The sequence below is a fragment of the Carcharodon carcharias genome, chromosome 25 (genome assembly GCF_017639515.1).
Source record: "Carcharodon carcharias isolate sCarCar2 chromosome 25, sCarCar2.pri, whole genome shotgun sequence".
Classification (NCBI taxonomy): Eukaryota; Metazoa; Chordata; class Chondrichthyes; order Lamniformes; family Lamnidae; genus Carcharodon; species Carcharodon carcharias.
The window spans coordinates 38,816,692-38,837,419 of record NC_054491.1 but is presented as its reverse complement, the minus strand read 5'-3'; the positions used below and the strand labels follow the sequence as shown (position 1 = coordinate 38,837,419).

At 47.6% G+C, this 20,728-nt stretch overlaps 1 protein-coding gene across 1 annotated transcript in view; it reads left to right on the top strand.

Moving 5' to 3' along the window:
* kirrel3a (kirre like nephrin family adhesion molecule 3a) overlaps window positions 1–20,728 on the top strand; it is a 259,729-nt gene that overhangs the window by 121,737 nt on the left and 117,264 nt on the right. Inside the window, exon 4 of the mRNA XM_041174294.1 lies at window positions 11,300–11,457. Coding sequence (XP_041030228.1) covers window positions 11,300–11,457 — 158 coding nt within the window. The remainder of the gene's footprint in view (window positions 1–11,299; window positions 11,458–20,728) is intronic.

Here is a 20,728-nt window from a genome sequence, read left to right as displayed (position 1 = left end):
GTTCACAGGGAGTCACACAGTGGGTAATAGAGAGATTGACAGTGACTGTCACAGTGGGCAAGAGGGATTGGCAGTGAGTGTCACAGTGGGTATTAGAGAGATTCACAGGGAGTGACACAGTGGGTAATGTAGAGATTGGTTGTGAGTGACACAGTGGTCAATAGAGGGATTGGCAGTGAGTGACACAGTGGGTATTAGAGAGATTCACAGGGAGTGACATAGTGGGTAATAGAGAGATTGACAGTGAGTGTCACAGTGGGTAATGGAGGGATTGACAGCGAGTGACACAGTTGGCAATAGAGGGATTGGCAGTGAGTGACACAGTGGGCAATAGAGGGATTGGCAGTGAGTGGCACAGTGGGTATTAGAGAGATTCATAGGGAGGGACATAGTGGGCAAAAGAGGGATTGGCAGTGTGTGACACAGTGGGTAATAGAGAGATTGACAGTGAGTGTCTCAGTGAGTAATGGAGGGATTGGCAGTGAGTGACACAGTGGGAAATAGAGGGATTGGCAAGGAGTAGCACAGTGGGTAATAGAGGGATTGACAGTGAGTGTCACAGTGGGCAAGAGGGATTGGCAATTAGTGTCACAGTGGGTATTAGAGAGATCCACAGGGAGTGACACAGTGGGTAATAGAGAGATTGATGGTGAGTGTCACAGTAGGTAATGGAGGGATTGGCAGTGAGTGACATAGTGGGCAATAGAGGGTTTGGCAGTGAGTGTCACAGTGGGCAAGAGAGATTGGCAGTGAGTGTAAAAGTGGGTAATGGAGTTATTGGCAGTGAGTGACACAGTGGGTAATCAAGGGAATGGCAGTGAGTGACACAGTGGGCAAAAGAGTGATTGGCAGTGGGTGGCACAGTGGGTATTAGAGAGATTCACAGGGAGTGACATAGTGGGTAATAGAGAGATTTGCAGTGAGTGTCACAGTTGGTAATGGAGGGCTTGGCAGTGAGTGACACAGTGGGCAATAGAGGGATTGGCAGTGAGTGGCACAGTGAGTATTAGAGAGATTCATAGGGAGGGACATAGTGGGCAAAAGAGGGATTGGCAGTGTGTGACACAGTGGGTAATAGAGAGATTGACAGTGAGTGTTACAGTAGGTAGCAGAGGGATTGGCAGGGGCAAAGTGGGCAATAGAGAGATTGACAGTGAGTGTCACAGTGAGTAATGGAGAGATTGGCAGTGAATGACACAGTGGGTAATAGAGGGATTGGCAGTGAGTGACACAGTGGGTAATAGAGGGATTGACAGTGAGTGTCACATTGGGCAAGAGGGATTGGCAATGAGTGTCACAGTGGGTATTAGAGAGATCCACAGGGAGTGACACAGTGGGTAATAGAGAGATTGATGGTGAGTGTCACAGTGGGTAATGGAGGGATTGGCAGCGAGTGACACAGTGGGCAATAGAGGGTTTGGCAGTGAGTGGCACAGTGGGTATTAGAGAGATTGGCAGCGAGTGACACAATTGGTAATAGAGGGATTGGCAGTGATTGGCACAGTGGGAAATGGAGGAATTGGCAGTGAGTGACACACTGGGTAGTAGAGGGATTGGCAGTGAGTGACACAGTGGATAATCTAGGAATTGGCAGTGCGTGACACTGGGCAATTGAGGGATTGGCAGTGAGTGGCACAGTGGGTATTAGAGAGATTCACAGGGAGTGACACAGTGAGTATTAGAGAGATTGGCAGCGAGTGACACAATTGGTAATAGAGGGATTGGCAGTGATTGACACAATGAGTAATAGAGAGATTGGCAGGGGCAAAGTGGATTGGCAGTGAGTGATAGAGTGGGTGATGGAGGGATTGGCAGTGTGTGACATAGTGGGTAATAGAGGGATTGGCAGTGTGTGACACAGTGGGTAATAAAGAGATTGGCAGTAGCAAAGTGGGTAATAGAGGTATTAGCAGTGAGTAGCACCGCGGGTAATAGATTGTCAGTGACTGACAGGGTGTGTATTAGAGAATTTGACAGTGAGTGTCAAAGTGGGGAATAGAGGGATTGGCAAGGAGTAGCACAGTGGGTAATAGAGGGATTGGCAGTGAGTAGCATGTTGGGTAATAGAGGGATTAGCAGTGAGTGACGCAGTAGGTAATGGAGGGATTGGCAGTGAGTATTAGAGGGATTGACAGTGAGTGACACAGTGGGTAATGGATGGATTGGCAGTGAGTGGTACAGTGGACAGTAGAGAGGTTCACAGGGAGTCACACAGTGGGTAATAGAGAGATTGACAGTGACTGACACAGTGGGCAAGAGGGATTGGCAGTGAGTGTCACAGTGGGTATTAGAGAGATTCACAGGGAGTGACACAGTGGGTAATGTAGAGATTGGTTGTGAGTGACACAGTGGTCAATAGAGGGATTGGCAGTGAGTGACACAGTGGGTATTAGAGAGATTCACAGGGAGTGACATAGTGGGTAATAGAGAGATTGACAGTGAGTGTCACAGTGGGTAATGGAGGGATTGACAGCGAGTGACACAGTTGGCAATAGAGGGATTGGCAGTGAGTGTCTCGGTGGGCAGTAGAGGGATTGGCAGTGAGTGTCACAGTGGGTATTAGAGAGATTCACAGGGAGTGACACAGTGGGTAATGGAGGGATTGGCAGTGAGTGACACAGTGGGCAATAGAGGGATTGGCAGTGAGTGGCACAGTGGGTATTAGAGAGATTCATAGGGAGGGACATAGTGGGCAAAAGAGGGATTGGCAGTGTGTGACACAGTGGGTAATAGAGAGATTGACAGTGAGTGTCTCAGTGAGTAATGGAGGGATTGGCAGTGAGTGACACAGTGGGAAATAGAGGGATTGGCAAGGAGTAGCACAGTGGGTAATAGAGGGATTGACAGTGAGTGTCACAGTGGGCAAGAGGGATTGGCAATTAGTGTCACAGTGGGTATTAGAGAGATCCACAGGGAGTGACACAGTGGGTAATAGAGAGATTGATGGTGAGTGTCACAGTAGGTAATGGAGGGATTGGCAGTGAGTGACATAGTGGGCAATAGAGGGTTTGGCAGTGAGTGTCACAGTGGGCAAGAGAGATTGGCAGTGAGTGTAAAAGTGGGTAATGGAGTTATTGGCAGTGAGTGACACAGTGGGTAATCAAGGGAATGGCAGTGAGTGACACAGTGGGCAAAAGAGTGATTGGCAGTGGGTGGCACAGTGGGTATTAGAGAGATTCACAGGGAGTGACATAGTGGGTAATAGAGAGATTTGCAGTGAGTGTCACAGTTGGTAATGGAGGGCTTGGCAGTGAGTGACACAGTGGGCAATAGAGGGATTGGCAGTGAGTGGCACAGTGAGTATTAGAGAGATTCATAGGGAGGGACATAGTGGGCAAAAGAGGGATTGGCAGTGTGTGACACAGTGGGTAATAGAGAGATTGACAGTGAGTGTTACAGTAGGTAGCAGAGGGATTGGCAGGGGCAAAGTGGGCAATAGAGAGATTGACAGTGAGTGTCACAGTGAGTAATGGAGAGATTGGCAGTGAATGACACAGTGGGTAATAGAGGGATTGGCAGTGAGTGACACAGTGGGTAATAGAGGGATTGACAGTGAGTGTCACATTGGGCAAGAGGGATTGGCAATGAGTGTCACAGTGGGTATTAGAGAGATCCACAGGGAGTGACACAGTGGGTAATAGAGAGATTGATGGTGAGTGTCACAGTGGGTAATGGAGGGATTGGCAGCGAGTGACACAGTGGGCAATAGAGGGTTTGGCAGTGAGTGACACAGTGGGTATTAGAGAGATTGGCAGCGAGTGACACAATTGGTAATAGAGGGATTGGCAGTGATTGGCACAGTGGGAAATGGAGGAATTGGCAGTGAGTGACACACTGGGTAGTAGAGGGATTGGCAGTGAGTGACACAGTGGATAATCTAGGAATTGGCAGTGCGTGACACTGGGCAATTGAGGGATTGGCAGTGAGTGGCACAGTGGGTATTAGAGAGATTCACAGGGAGTGACACAGTGAGTATTAGAGAGATTGGCAGCGAGTGACACAATTGGTAATAGAGGGATTGGCAGTGATTGACACAATGAGTAATAGAGAGATTGGCAGGGGCAAAGTGGATTGGCAGTGAGTGATAGAGTGGGTGATGGAGGGATTGGCAGTGTGTGACATAGTGGGTAATAGAGGGATTGGCAGTGTGTGACACAGTGGGTAATAAAGAGATTGGCAGTAGCAAAGTGGGTAATAGAGGTATTAGCAGTGAGTAGCACCGCGGGTAATAGATTGTCAGTGACTGACAGGGTGTGTATTAGAGAATTTGACAGTGAGTGTCAAAGTGGGGAATAGAGGGATTGGCAAGGAGTAGCACAGTGGGTAATAGAGGGATTGGCAGTGAGTAGCATGTTGGGTAATAGAGGGATTAGCAGTGAGTGACGCAGTAGGTAATGGAGGGATTGGCAGTGAGTATTAGAGGGATTGACAGTGAGTGACACAGTGGGTAATGGATGGATTGGCAGTGAGTGGTACAGTGGACAGTAGAGAGGTTCACAGGGAGTCACACAGTGGGTAATAGAGAGATTGACAGTGACTGTCACAGTGGGCAAGAGGGATTGGCAGTGAGTGTCACAGTGGGTATTAGAGAGATTCACAGGGAGTGACACAGTGGGTAATGTAGAGATTGGTTGTGAGTGACACAGTGGTCAATAGAGGGATTGGCAGTGAGTGGCACAGTGGGTATTAGAGAGATGGGCAGTGAGTGTAACAGTGGGTAATCAAGGGCATGGCAGTGAGTGACACAGTGGGTATTAGAGAGATTCACAGGGAGTGACATAGTGGTTAATAGAGAGATTGACAGTGAGTGTCACAGTGGGTAATGGAGGGATTGACAGCGAGTGACACAGTTGGCAATAGAGGGATTGGCAGTGAGTGTCTCGGTGGGCAGTAGAGGGATTGGCAGTGAGTGTCACAGTGGGTATTAGAGAGATTCACAGGGAGTGACACAGTGGGTAATGGAGGGATTGGCAGTGAGTGACACAGTGGGCAATAGAGGGATTGGCAGTGAGTGGCACAGTGGGTATTAGAGAGATTCATAGGGAGGGACATAGTGGGCAAAAGAGGGATTGGCAGTGTGTGACACAGTGGGTAATAGAGAGATTGACAGTGAGTGTCTCAGTGAGTAATGGAGGGATTGGCAGTGAGTGACACAGTGGGAAATAGAGGGATTGGCAAGGAGTAGCACAGTGGGTAATAGAGGGATTGACAGTGAGTGTCACAGTGGGCAAGAGGGATTGGCAATTAGTGTCACAGTGGGTATTAGAGAGATCCACAGGGAGTGACACAGTGGGTAATAGAGAGATTGATGGTGAGTGTCACAGTAGGTAATGGAGGGATTGGCAGTGAGTGACATAGTGGGCAATAGAGGGTTTGGCAGTGAGTGTCACAGTGGGTATTAGAGAGATTCACACGGAGCGACACAGTGGGTAATAGAGAGATTAACAGGGTGTGTCACAGTGGGTAATGGAGGGATTGGCAGTGAGGGACACAGTGGGCAATAGGGAGAGTGGCAGTGAGTGGCACAGTGGGTAGCAGAGGGATTGGCAGTTAGTGACACTGGGTATTAGAGAGATTCACAGGGAGTGACACAGTGGGTAATGGAGAGACTGACAGTGAGTGTCACAGTTTGCAATAGAGAGATTGGCAGTGAGTGGCAGAGTGGCTATTAGAGAGATTAACAGTGGGTGACATAGTGGGTTAATAGAGAGATTGACAGTGAATGTCACAGTGGGTAATGGAGGGATTGGCAGTGAGTGACATAGTGGGCAATAGAGGGATTGGCAGTGAGTGACACAGTGGGTATTAGAGAAATTCACAGGGAGTGACGCAGTGGGTAATAGAGAGATTGACAGTGAGTGTCACAGTGGGCAAAAGAAGGATTGGCAGTGAGTCGCACAGTGGGTAGTAGAGGGATTGGCAGTGAGTGGCCCCGTGGGTAATAGAGAGATTGGCAGCAGCAATGTGGGTAATAGGGGGATTAGCAGTGAGTAGTACTGCAGGTAATAGAGGAATTGGCAGTGAGTGACGGAGTAAGTATTGGAGAGATTGACATTGAGTGACACAGTGGGTAATAGAGGGATTGGCAGGGAGTAACACAGTGGGTAATAGATGGATTAGCAGTGAATGATGCAGTGGTATTAGAGGGATTGACTGTGTGTATAAGAGGGATTGACAGTGAGTGACACAGTGGGTAATAGAGGGATTGGCAGGGGCAAAGTGGGTAATAGAGGGATTGGCAGTGAGTAGCACAGTGGGTAATAGAAGAATTGACAGTGAGTGACACAGTGGGTAATAGAGGGATTGGCAGTAAGTGATGCAGTGGGTATTAGGCTGATTGACAGTGAGTAATAGAGGGATTGCATGTTTTCTTTTTTCATTCATGCCATGTGGGCATTGCCAGCTAGGTTAGCATTTATTACCCTTCTTCAGACGGTATTTATGAGTGAACCACATTGCAGTTGGTCTGGAGTCACATGTAGACCAGGTAAGGACAGCAGATTTGTTTCCCTAAAGGGGCATTAGTGAACCAGATGGGTTTTTACAACAATCGACAATGGTTTTATGGTCATCATTAGACTTTTAATTCCATCAGCTGCTGTGGCTGGATTTGAAGTGAGGCCTCAGTGTGATACCCAACACCACTACACCACTGCCTCCCCCTAGTGAGTGATGCAGCAGGTAATGGAGAGATTGGCAGTGAGTGATACAGTAAGTAATAGAGAGATTAGCAGTGAGTGCCACAGTGGTTAATGTAGAGATTGGCAGTGTGTGACACTATGGGTAATAGAGAGATTGGCAGTGGCAAAGTGGGTATATTAGAAATTGACAGTGAGTGACACAGTGGGCACCAGAGGGATTACAGTGACACTGGGTAATAGAGGGATTAGCAGTGAATGATACAGTGGGTAATAGAGGGATTAGCAGTGAATGATACAGTGGGTAATAGAGGGATTGGCAGTGAGTGTCACAGTGGGTAATAAAGGGATTGACAGTGAGTGATTCAGTGGGTAATAGAGATTGGCAGTGAGTGACACAGTGAGTATTAGAGACATTCACAGGGAGTGCCACCATGGGTAATTGAAGGATTGGCAATGAATGACACAGTGGGTAATAGAGGGATTAGCAGTGAATGACACAGTGGGTAATAGAGGGATTAGCAGTGAATGATACAGTGGGTAATAGAGGGATTAGCAGTGAATGATACAGTGGGTAATAGAGGGATTAGCAGTGAATGATACAGTGGGTAATAGAGGGATTAGCAGTGAATGATACAGTGGGTAATAGAGGGATTAGCAGTGAATGATACAGTGGGTAATAGAGGGATTAGCAGTGAATGATACAGTGGGTAATAGAGGGATTAGCAGTGAATGATACAGTGGGTAATAGAGGGATTGGCTATGACACAGTCGGCAATAGAGGGATTAATAGTGAGTGACACAGTGGATAATAAAGGGATCGGCATTGAGTGACAGAGCGGGGTAACAGAGATATTGTCAGTGAATGACAGTGGGCAATGGAGAGATTGGTAGTGAGTGGCAGAGTGGGTATTAGGGAAGGAGGCAGTTAACGAATTTCAATTGCTAATTATTAAGTTGTTTAACTAAGTACACATTTACTTGTATAAAAGGGATAATAGCTGAGATTAGTTTTGTCTCTGGAGAATTTTATGACAAGCAATAAAGCTCTGCCTGAAGGAGTCTGTCTTGGTTTTGGTCTTCATTTCTAAACAACTATTGGAACTTGACAGTGGTAGCAGTCATTAGTGGTTCTTGCTTGTAAGAGTATTGGAAACTAAGCTTTCTTTGGACAAAAGACTGTATTTGGAGTTAACTTTAAGAACAGAGTGGTTTCGAGTCACTCAAAAATACCCGGAAAAACATGGCTGAAACAAAATGTAGAATTTGGGATATGATTACCCACCTAGGTTTTCTGAGTGTCAACCATATGACCAATGGAAAAATGAAGTAGCCATCTGGACATGGCTTACGTCCTTGCCTAGCCTCCTTAAATGACAAAGACCATAATAAGGTTAAAGAATTTGAGAGTTCCTCCAGTTTTGGATTTGGAAATGATAATACCCTAAAATCTTTAAAAAGGATAGTAATTCTGTGTAAGATATTTGGAGTCAATCATTTCGTCAGCACTGGTGTAGTGCCTAGTGAAATACCATTACTGTTGAGCAGACCATCGATCATGAAAGCACAAATGAAGCTGGACATGGGAAATGACAAGGCCATTGTATTTGGAAAATCTGTGGGTTTACAATTTATGCAATCTGGACACTGCTGTATTCCTTTTAATGAAACCTAACTTTTCTACTAAGAAGATTAAAGAACTGTAAGCGTCAGGGGATAGGAATTTGGAAGACAAAAAGTAAATTATGTTTAAATTGCATCAGCAGTTTACCTACCCTTCTTTGCAAAGATTAAAAATTTTGCTTGGGGATGGAGGAATAAGGGATGGGGAGTATGCTAAACTTAGAGGAGATAAGTGATAGTGCAAGAAATACATGAGGACACTGTCACGGCTGATAGTGAGTCTACCTTTAGCAAGGACTTTCAATGAAGTTGTGGCGGTAGATTTAAAGGTGACAGATGAAGAAAATAACATTTTTATTTTACATTTCGTAGATTTGGCAACAAGGTTTAGCCAGTCGACAATAACGTACAGTAAAGAAAAGAAAATAATTGTGGATCAGGTAATGGAGAAGAGGATAGGGACCGGAATGGGACCATCAGCGAAATCCCTCACTGATAATGAGGAGGAGTTCTGGGATATGTGTGAAAATGTGAATATAATAGTTATGAATACTGCAGCTGAGAGCCCCTTTAGTAACGGAGTGTGTGAAAGGAATCACGTGGCTATAGATGAGATACTTCGTAAAACATTGGTGGATAGACCAAACTGTAAATTAACATCAGCTCCAGTATGGGCTGCCCAGACCAAGAATTCACTACAGATGGTTTGGGGCTACAGTCCACATCAGTTGATTTTTTGGTAGAAATCCAAAAATTCCTTCAGTCCTGAGTGAGCATCCCCCAGCTTGGGTGGGAACTATGATTAGCTCTACCTTTTCTGAGCATTTAGACACACTACACACGAGTAGAAGAGCGTCCCTTAAAGCTGAAGTTTCAAAGAATTCGGTGAGCTCTAAGGCACAATGTAGGACCATCAGAAACTATTTTCAATCAGGGTGACATGGTATACTATAAGAGAGGGACTTAAGTGGAAAGGCCTGGGAAAGATTACAAGTAAAGATGGTAAAACAGTCATTTTACAACATGGGAACCAGTTTATTCGAGGGCACTCATCAAGGTTAGTTGGCGCAGACTACAAATTTGGGGGTTCAGGAAGTGTAGGAAGGGAGGAGGAACCATGTACTTCTCATACCCATATGTTGCATGATTGTGTGGACCAGGTAGCTGAAGTTGACAGGGTATCTGAAGATGGAGACAGTAATTCGGACGAAGAAGATGAAGCAATTTGTCCCATAGGACAACTGCCAAAAGCTGGCACTAAAGTTACATACTTGCCAGAAGGGGCCACAGTCAATGGCAGGATTCGACGATTGGAGGTAGAGCAGGGAAGGCCCTGGAAAATATAAAAACTGGTTAAATGTACGAGACAAAGGACAGGAGGCTAGGCCTATGGATTGGGAACATGAAATACAAAAATGGAAGCCACAGAAACGCAGTATCAGTTCAGTGCTTCTGGAAGTGAACATGCCTCTAGGAAGAGATCGCAAACTGTTGAAAGAACATCTATAAATGGGAGAGAGAGATAAAACAGTAACAATCTGGAGCATGATAGAAGGCAAGCGAGAGGGTGCAGCTTAACAAGGTCAAGGAATATGGCACAGTCTGGTATCGCTACAAGGAGCAGAAGCCCATATGATCGAGAAGTCTTAGTAGCTTCAAACAAATTAGACGATAAATTAATAAAGGATGCCAAATAACAAGAACTACGTAGTTTGCAAAAGAAATTGGGGCATACATAGTGGTGCCAGATAGCGGACAACCAGCTCTGTCTCATGGATGGATATGCACAGAAAATGTGGTTCCTGATGGGACTTATAAAGCTAAAGCTAATCCCCAGGCTAGTGGCACGAGGCTTTGAAGAAAACACAATTACACAGTGGGTAATGGTGGGATTGGCAGTGAGTGACACAGTGGGTAATAGTGGGGTTGGCAGTGAGTGACACAGTGGGTAATAGTGGGATTGGCAGTGAGTGACACAGTGGGTAATGGCGGGATTGGCAGTGAGTGACAGTGGGTAATAGTGGGGTTGGCAGTGAGTGACACAGTGGGTAATGGCGGGATTGGCAGTGAGTGACACAGTGGGTAATGGCAGGATTGGCAGTGAGTGACACAGTGGGTAATGGCAGGATTGGCAGTGAGTGACACAGTGGGTAATAGTGGGATTGGCAGTGAGTGACACAGTGGGTAATGGCGGGATTGGCAGTGAGTGACACAGTGGGTAATAGAGGGGTTGGCAGTGAGTGACACAGTGGGTAATAGAGGGGTTGGCAGTGAGTGACACAGTGGGTAATGGCGGGATTGGCAGTGAGTGACACAGTGGGTAATAGAGGGGTTGGCAGTGAGTGACACAGTGGGTAATGGTGGGATTGGCAGTGAGTGACACAGTGGGTAATAGAGGGGTTGGCAGTGAGTGACACAGTGGGTAATAGTGGGATTGGCAGTGAGTGACACAGTGGGTAATAGAGGGGTTGGCAGTGAGTGACACAGTGGTTAATAGTGGGATTGGCAGTGAGTGACACTGTGGGTAATAGAGGGGTTGGCAGTGAGTGACACAGTGGGTAATAGTGGGATTGGCAGTGAGTGACACAGTGGGTAATAGTGGGATTGGCAGTGAGTGACACAGTGGGTAATAGAGGGGTTGGCAGTGAGTGACACAGTGGGTAATAGTGGGATTGGCAGTGAGTGACATAGTGGGTAATAGTGGGATTGGCAGTGAGTGACACAGTGGTTAATAGTGGGATTGGCAGTGATTGACACAGTGAGTAATAGTGGGATTGGCAGTGAGTGACACAGTGGTTAATAGTGGGATTGGCAGTGAATGGCATGGTAGGTAATGGAGGGATTGGCAGTGAGTGACACTGGGTAATAGAGGGATTGTCTTGGTGTTTGGTGGAAGTCAAGGCTGTAAGTGAGCTTCAGGTCTATAATAATATTGAGAACTCTAGTCATAGTGATGAAACTACTAAACTTGTGGGCGCTGAGATGCCTTTGTCAATGAGCAGTAATTTTGTGCTTGTATTTTTCTCCGTTTGTTGCAGTACCTCCAGATAATCCAGTCATCAGCAGTGGGCCCATCGTTAGCCTGAAAGTGGGAGACTCTCTGAACCTAACATGTCGTGCAGACAATGCCAAGCCAGCAGCTGTCATCACCTGGATACGAGATGGAGAGCCCCTGAAAGGGGCCACCTACATAAAGGTGAGGAGAACAGCCATAGTGACAAGTAGCCTCATAAAGGTTTTAAAAGGAAAACTAATTGGGGTAAGCAGTGGAGTGGACTGGGATAGGGTGAGGTGGGGCTGGGGTGGGTTGGAATGGGGTAAGGTGTAGTGGGTCGGGTTGGGCTGGAGTGGGATGGAATTGGATAGGGTGTAGTATGGTGGGGTGAGGGATGGAATCAGGTAAGGTGGGTTGAGCGTGGTAGGTTGGGATTGTGTGTGATGAATTGGAATTAGATTAGTCATGGTGGGGATGAGTGGGATGGATAGAGAGGGGTGTGTAATGGGTTGGGGTGGCGTATGGTGAGAGTGGGTTGGGACAGAGTTGGGAGAGCAGAATGGGAGAATAAGGAAGAACTGGGTGTGGTAGGGTGGATTGGGTGAGGTGGTGTTGAGTGTGTTTGGATGGGGTAGGGGGGTGCTAACAATATCATACCTCACCCACAGCAACCTGAAAGGACAAATCATTCTGTCAATTTATATATGTAGATTCTGCAACAGTCACAAGAAAATCAGAAATACTGAAAATTTGCAATCTAACTGCTGTGGACTTCAACAGCATCTGTCTTTCATTACTGTTTTTGAGTTTTTCTTTTCTGACGTGACAGTCTAAAGCTGACACAGCTGAATGTAGCTGATTAAAAAGCTCTCATTTTAACATTAAATTAACCTACAATCTTCCTGGGTTTTCTTTCTCCATGAACTTAGCGATCACTGCGGGATGTTAGTGCTGGGGAATGAACTCTCCTCCATCTCAGGCTCCACATCGAAAACCCAAAAACACGCATCATAGTTGAATGTTGAGGAAAGCTACTTTCATACTGCTCAGGACTTACGTCACATTTCAAAACCTCAGACAAGGTTAATAATGATCCTGTTCCAGTACCGCTCCAGCCACTCGATCCACTGGCTGAGATGGCTGCGCGAGGGGCAGTTTTCTCCCTAGGCCTGTGCCTACTAGGAACCATATTGAGATTCCATAACTCATTTGACATTGGACCTTTGCAGTCAGCAGACAGAGATGATGTTAATTCCATTGGTTTAGGTTGCAGTAAATCAACGGTACAGACATGAAACACAATGCATTGCACACATTGTCCTCAATTGAGTTCATCACTCCACTATTGGTGGCTGTGCCTTCAGCTGCCAATGCCCTAAGCTCTGGAATTCCCTCCCTAAATTTCTCTGCTTCTACCCCACTCTCTCCTCCTTTAAGACAATTCTCAAAACCTAAGGTCAGAATTTTTCCAGATTTGTGCTGTGTGTAGCAGCGTTTTACCCACCAGCCACGATGGTGGGTTTTCAAGCCATATTGTCCCAAACCCGCCACATTATTCATGCACTCCTGGGAAACATGCCCTTTCCATAGTGAGCGGGCTCACATTTGCCTGCCCGCCATTACCCCACTGCTGCATCATACCGGGCACCATTTTTTAAAGCCCAGCCACAAGTACACATCTCAGCGCTTCCAGACCACCACAGCTGCACAGAAGACATGGCTCTGAAAGTGAAGAAGACTGCAGCTCCCAGGTTCAGCGGCATGTCCCTCGAGCGCCTTTTGGATGCCGTGGAGGCCTGCCAGGGTGTCCTCTACACCCTTTCTGGCCACAGGTTGGGCAACAACAGTACTAACCCAGCTTGGGAGGCAGTGGCAGCCATGGTCAACACCAACGTGCTTCAAAAGAGGACAGCCACCCAGTTCTTCAAGAGGATGAATGATCCCTTCCATTCTGCCAGGGTAAGTCACTCTTCTCATCACTTTCAACTCACACACACTCAAATCCATCACACACCTACAGGGATCTCACTCACTGCCAGTTCATGGGACATCACCATTCACTCTCTCACACACACCTTCATGGTCCCATGGAGGGGATAAAGACACACCAGTCATATTTATCATCTGGCCTGGCAGCTTCCTGCTTTCACTCTCTCCATCTCTATTCATGCAGGACAAGCTGCCTCACAACAAGAGGGAGGTCACAGACCGGTGGTGGAATGCCCGAATCAAGGTCCTCGCAGACTTTGAAAACAGAGCCATCCAGCTGGCCGGCGAGGACCTGGACTGTTCCTGTGCTGACGGTGAGGTCAGCGCTGCTCTACCAAGTGAGGATCCAGCAGTGCAACATACACAAGACAACCGTGCTGTGAGTGATGTGTCCTGTTTCACAGGCCACTGCCAAGCACTAATTATCTCCCCTTGCTTTCGCAGGCACATCTGCCAAACAGCCGACAGAGTCCATGATCCAGGGCCTCCAATCAAGCCTTGAAGGAACCTCTGAAGAGGAATCTGGACGCACCCTCCTTGAAGACTTGTCACAGCGCTCACCCACACCCTCTATTAGCGCAGAGACACACACCTCAGTGCGACCTAGATTTAGAATAGCCTCGATCACAATCTGGTGAGCACATCGCACTATTTGATCCACAGCAAGTGGACACAGGGAATTCCCAGATCTCCAGCACTCAGAGGACTGCTGGAGGCCAGAAATTTGCTGAGTCCGAGTCAGATGATGAGCCTCTGGACACAACCATGTCTCAGTTGCTGGAGCTGCAAAGGCAAGCTTGGGAACATCAGGAAGGGATGTCCGCTGCACTCCTCAGATTGCAAGGCACGATGGAGGAGCCCATCCGCCTTCACTCTGAGGTGATAGGGCCAGCATGCCAATGCACCAACGTCAACACTGGTAGCATGGCAGCCGCCATGGAGACCTTGGTCCAGGACTTCACTCCTGCGCTGCTGCGTGGGCTCAACCCCATCAATGATGCCATAGTTGGCCTCAAACAGTGTGTACGTGAAAGGGGTGTAGGGCAGCTTGATCTCACTCCAGCTACCCCTTCTTTTCAAGGAGTCTGGTGCCCTTGGATAGGCATAGCGAGCATCATCAGCAAGTGCACATCCCGCGGCCATCCACCCAGGTGACTCCGGGTGTGTCGGCCCACCCAAATCCCCTCTTCCTTTGACCCCAGCAGCTACAACTCCACAGGCCGAGGACCCCGAAAGCAGGATGGGGCCCTCCAGAGGGTGCCCACCAAGGGCATCACAGACAGGACATCACAGTCAGCAGGCTGCCTCCACCTCTGCTGTGGATGTCCGGGGAGCAACAAGACGTAGCAGCAAGGTTAGGAGAGTTAAAGAGAATTAGTTGCACAGCCTGGGCATGGGTGTTGATCATTTGTACATAATATTAATAAACTCCCAAGAATGTCTCCCTGCCTATGGCTCCTTGTTCTGATGAGCATTCAGATGTGAAACCTTTGTTCCTGCACAAGATAAAGCAGGTGTTTCAGTCCAGGGCCTCTTCCCTGTGCTCTATGCGGCCTTCAGACCAAAGTGATGGTCCAGCCTCACACTCCCTGGAGACATTACTGATGCCTGCACCTCGGCGGTGCTGGTCATTGCTGCCAGAATGTAGTGGGCAGGCACCAGAGAGTTCTCTCATTCTCTCTGTGTGCTCTCAGCACCTTTTTAAGAGGGGCTGGCCCCTATGTCTTCAGCATCTGTGACTAGTGACGCTGTGCTCCTGAAGGGCTTAGGTGCTAAAGGTGGAAAAGGGATTAGATGCTTCTAAAGTTTCATGGCTGCGTCTATGATATGACCCTGCCCTCAGCCGGCCAGGAGTCAGACATTCTTAGAGGCTATGTGAAGATCTACGGAGTGTTTCACTGCTGTCACCATCATCCTCCACAAATCTAGCAGCCACGAGGGCCTCCCGAGTGCACCTGCCTCTTCTGGCCAGTGCGAGAGCCTCAACCCTGTCATCATCACCTCCAAGGACCTTCATTCTCATTGGCACCCTCCTCGTCGGAGGAGACCTCCAGCTCCTCCATCTCCTCCTCAGGAAGCTCATCACCCTGTTAGACCTCCAGGTTGTGAAGGGCGCAGCAGACGACGGCGATGTGTGACACACTCTGCGGACTGTATTGCAGGGCTCCACCAGACCGGCCTAGGCACAGGAACCACATCTTCAGCATCCCGATGATCGTCTCCATCAAGTTACAAGTTGCAGCATGAGCTTCATTGTACCTTCATTCTGTTGCAGTCTGAGGCTACCACACGGGTGTCAATCAGCCACATCCCCTGCGGGTAGCCCTTGTCCCCGAGGAGCCATCTCTGCAGCTTTTGTGGACCCTGGAAGGCGCCAGGGATCTGTGACTGACTGAGAATGTAGGCGTCGTGCACACTCCCTGGAAACCATGTGCAGACCTGCAGGATGTGTTTGTGGTGGTCGCACACCAGTGGCACATTCAGTAAGTGGAAGCCCTTGCGGTTGATGTGGTCCATCGTGTGTTGAGATGGAGACCTGAGCATGAGTGCAGTAAATTGTACCTGTGGGAATCCAGAGATCCGGGCAAATCCAGTGGCCATTGCATCCTGACCGTCCCAGTCCCAGGCAAAATGCACAAAGTTGTTGCCCTCGCAACGATTGCATCCATGACCCCATGGATCCATTTGTGCGTGAAGACTTGAGAGATCCCACAGAGGCCACCTGTGGAGCCCTGAAAGGAGCCACTGGCATAGAAATTGAGCACCGTGGTCACTTTCACAGCCACTGGCAGTGGATGCTCTCCATGTCCCTGTGGCACCAAGTCCTGCAGCAGGTGGCAGATGTGTCTGACCAGTTCACTAGACATGCGCAGTCTCCAGCGACATTGGTTCTCGGTCATCTGCAGGGATGACAGGCGGTGTCTATAGACTCTGGATGTCGCTAAGTGCCGACCAGTGATGTCTCGGTGTCACTCCTGGCAGCGTGTGTGGGTGCCCCAGCAGCCCCTTCTTCCTGCCTCTCCGCAGCCAGGAGCCTCAGTCGCTCTCTCCTCTGTCGTCTTCATGCTCTGTAGGCCATCAGGCATAAAGCTAGCTTACCAGGCTCCATGATCCTGATTATACTCCTGCAGGATAAAAGAGAGACATGTGGTTAGCATTGGTGTAGTAAGAACCGGTCCTGGTTAAGTCTGAAGGCCCCTTAACGCACCCCAGAGAGTGCAGGCCACCACTTGGAGGGCCAGAGATTAGTGCGCTGCATGGCTGCCTGAAACCCCACCACTTCCACCCCAGCTCACCCATTGGCAGCAGCTTTGCCCACTGGACTGCATGTTGTGCTCTCAGCTCAGACACAGGCATTCTCCTCCCCGCACTGCAAGGCTGCACTGTTAGCTTGAACCATGGGGGAGACTGGTCCAAACCGGGATGCTGACATTGCAAGGGGCTGTGAGCGTCTCCAGCAGTGATCACTCCATGTCCAGCTTTAGTGAGGAGATTGTACAACGTGTGCAGTCGTCCAACTGCCCCACCATCCACTAAAATGCTCATGAATTTGCAGTCTGTGCCAGGAGGGTGAGCGGGCCGGTGAAAAGCTTTGGAGTGTTTGGTGGCACTTTGCCTCTGCATTGCTTGAGTGGGCAGAAACTAGAAGCCCGGCTCAGATCACATCAATGTGGCTGCGCCCGAACTATCTGAGTTGCAAAGGAATGATCACTTTCTACAGGTTTCCCTAATGCTTGGCCACTTCCTTCACCCACCCTGACCCCCGCCCTGAACGCTTGTGTGCTATATTCAACAGCAGGCCCTTGGGGTACCCCCACCCCCACATAAGTCACCTCAACAGCAGGGCTGCCCTTAAACTTGACCCACCCACCGCCCCTCAAGCTTCGAGTCCAACAGCAACCCTGGGGAGCGCTGTGCAACGTTACTGTGTACTCACCTCAGAATTCCCCTCAAAGTGCAGGCCGCCAGATACACGTCGCATATGTGCTGTTGTGAAACACATCAGCGTAATTTCCTACCAACGTGGGCGGACAATCCGTTGGGAGGGGACAATTCCGGCGGGCTGGCTTGATAATGATGTGCTGATCTATTACAATAAGGTTCCCAACGCCCGATATTGGGAAACATGGCCCTCCGTCGGCAGGCTGAGCGGATGATCGTGAACTGGTTTCACGTCGTGAAACAATTGCGCCATATTGTCCGCTCACACCATCAATCACGCCCACCGCCAGCGGGCATGGAAAATTCTGCCCTAAACCTTTGGCTAAGCGTTTGGTTATCTGTCATAATGTCTCATGTGCCTCTGCATCAAATTTTGTTTGGTAATGCTCTTATGAAGCACCCTGGGATGTTTTCCTCTGTGAAAGGCACTGTACAAATGCAAGTTGTTGTGGTTGAAAGGAGCTGGATTGCAGTTGCCTTGAGAGAGATTTTTTTGGGCTGTACAGTTGTGACATTTGAAGATATTGCTGATGTTCTTGATCTTGAGTTTAGAAGATTAAGAGGCGACCTAAACAAGATGTCTAAAATTGTAATTAGGTTTGAAAGGATAGACACAGCAAAACCATTTATTTTTGTGGGGGAATCCAGAAGCAGAATGAATCAGGAGCAACTTTTCACGGAGAGGGTGGAGGAAATCGGGACCTGTTTCCCCCCAAAAGTCTGTGGATGCTGGGATTGGGAAGATTTTGTGAGATAAGAGAATTGAGGGGCATTGATTAAAGGCTGGGTAAATGAATGTGCAAAGCAGCTACAGGATGGCAGACCAGGCTGGGAGAGCTGAATGGCCTTCTGCTGTTCCTATGCCCTTTTCTGGTTGCTATGTGAAACCTCATTTGAAATCTACGTTGAGGAGGTCTGGAGATGGCAGGAGAATCCTTCAAGTTGGACCACAGGAACAGGAGTGGCAAATTCAGACAGGAAAACTAAACATCAGTCTGCAGGCTGCAGCCTTTGATACCACCAGTAATCCATCCAACTCTGTTGCAGCTTTGCGAAATAACATTGTGTGAAATGGGAACTATTGCACTTCTCCTAATGCAGTGACAAGTGTTGTTCTCATAACAAGAGTCTTCATCTCTGTCATTTTCAGAGATTATAGGAACCGACAAGTCATGAGGAGCAGGAGACTGAATCACAGAATTGTTACAGTGCAGGAAGAGTCCATTCACCCCATCATGTCTGCCCCAGCTCTCCGAATGAACATTTCGCTTAGTGCCATTCTCCTGCCTGCTCTTCGTAACCCGGCACATTGTTTCTTTTCAAATAATCATCTAATTCCCTCTTGAATTCCTTGATTGAACCTGCCTCTGCCACACTGTCAGGCAGTGCATTCCAGACATTAACCACTTGCTGTGTGAAAATGTTTTTTTCTCATTTCGCTTTTGCTTCTTTTACCAATTGCCTTAAATCTGTGCCCTCAGGTTCACGATCTTTCTACCAGTTGGAACAGTTGAGGCCAAACTCTGAATAAGAACAAATAAAGAGGGCACTCAGTAGAGTGCATACCTCCACCACACAGTATTAACTCAACCTAATTACAATTATGCAGCTCTTTCTTGAGGCTTTTCCCTACCAGGTTGATGCTCTGTAATTACAAAGCTGAAAAAGATATATATTTTTAAGAGCTTCCATCTCACTGAAGAGGCCACATTCAACAATCTGCCTTGAAAACTCTACTTGCATTTTGACAGCTGTAACAAATTCCACCAAAGCAGCTGTGACAATCCGCAACATCCTAAAGCAATCCACAACATTCTAAAAAACACAATCCACAACATTCTTAAAGAAAGGCAACTCACACAACTTCCCAATGCTAATGGATCCTTTAAAAAAAATCCAGGATCCAGATCTCAATCCACATCTTCGCCAAAAACTAATCAGTTCCTCCTTGAGGCATACCTTATCTGTGTACCAAGTTTTGCTAAAATCCACATTAGTTTTTGATTTATATTATTTCTGGACTAACAAACAGGGTGAAAATATTACCTCCACCCGCTTCAGTGGTGGAGGCAATTAGACAAGATGAAAGGACAAGTTTAGAAGAGGGAAAGCAAACAAAATTAACTAAAGAGAGAGCAAACTTGCATTTACAGAACTCCTTTCACGTTCTCAGGACATTCCAAAGAATGTAGCCAAAGAAGAATTTCTAATGTATGTAGTCACTATCGTTATATTGGCAAAATGTGGCAGCTCATTTACTTACAGCAATATCGCATTAACAGTCATAGGGAAATAATCTATTTCTTTGAATGGTGCCACGGGATCTTTTATATCCATTAAACAGACAGACAGGATCTCAGGTTAATGCCTCATCCAAAAGACACCACATCTGAAACGGCAGCCCTCTCTTAATGCAATACTGGTGTGTCAGCTTAGATTATGAGCTAAAGCACCTGAATAAGACTTGAATCCACAGAGGATTAAAGCTATTTTGCACAGATGCTTAATATAATAAGATTTCCGACTGCACAGCTGGAAAAATTATATTAATGGTGCAAGAGTAAGAGAAAATTCTAAGGAAATTCCCTGCCTAAAGTTTCTTGGAGGTAACTTTAACAGTGAAGACGTGAGGATTCAGTTTGAGCTCCGATGATATTCTGAAGCCAAGGATATCAATGTAAGAAGAGCGAAGAAGTGGTCACTATTTGGACTTGCAAGAGACATGGGAGATAGAAAGGAAACCAAGGTGTAGTGATATAGCCACTGTATTGTGAGGAGAGCACTAATGTTGCGCCATCTGAAGGAAGTTAATGAATATAGAGTGGAATCACTATAAAAGGGTTAGTTGAAGAATGGAAGGGGCCATTGATAAGGAGGAGGAAGAGAATGGGGAAGAGTGAAAGCCTCAGTCATCAAGTGCAGCACAAAGAGGGTATTTGAAGAGGTGAATGCTGAAAAGCAGATGTAATCTTGAACAGAAAGTAAATCTATCTACACCTTGGGCAGAATTTTTCCGTCGCCGTGTTGGGGGGGTGGGGGGGGGGGATCTTGCACGCCGAAGCGTAAAATGACGTGGGGTGATGTCGGGTGGAACTCCCGATGTCACCCTGCGTCATTCACATTTTCCTGACTCGGCTATGCACCCGCCGTCCTGTCAACGGCCCATTCAGGCCATTACAGAACCAATTCAGCTTATTAATGCATCTGCCCGTCCAACTTTAAGGTTGGCGGTCAGGCCCAGGAGCCCAGGCGGGCTTGTGAAAAAAGATGAAACCTCGTCCACTGGCTGGATGAGGCTTCATGAGGGTTTTTAAATTTTAATGAAAGGTTGCAATAAAAGGTATGGACAGGTCCCAAATCATGTGACAGTGTCACATGAGGGGACATGGCAGGGAAAATGTTTAAACTCCTTTATTAAAAGTTTCAAAATGGAGCTGATCTCCCTGAGGCAGCACTTAGCCTCAGGGGGATCTGTGCGCCCTTTCGTGCTTATGCGTGAAAGAGCACACTCCCATCTGAGGGAATCCCTCTCTGCCCACAC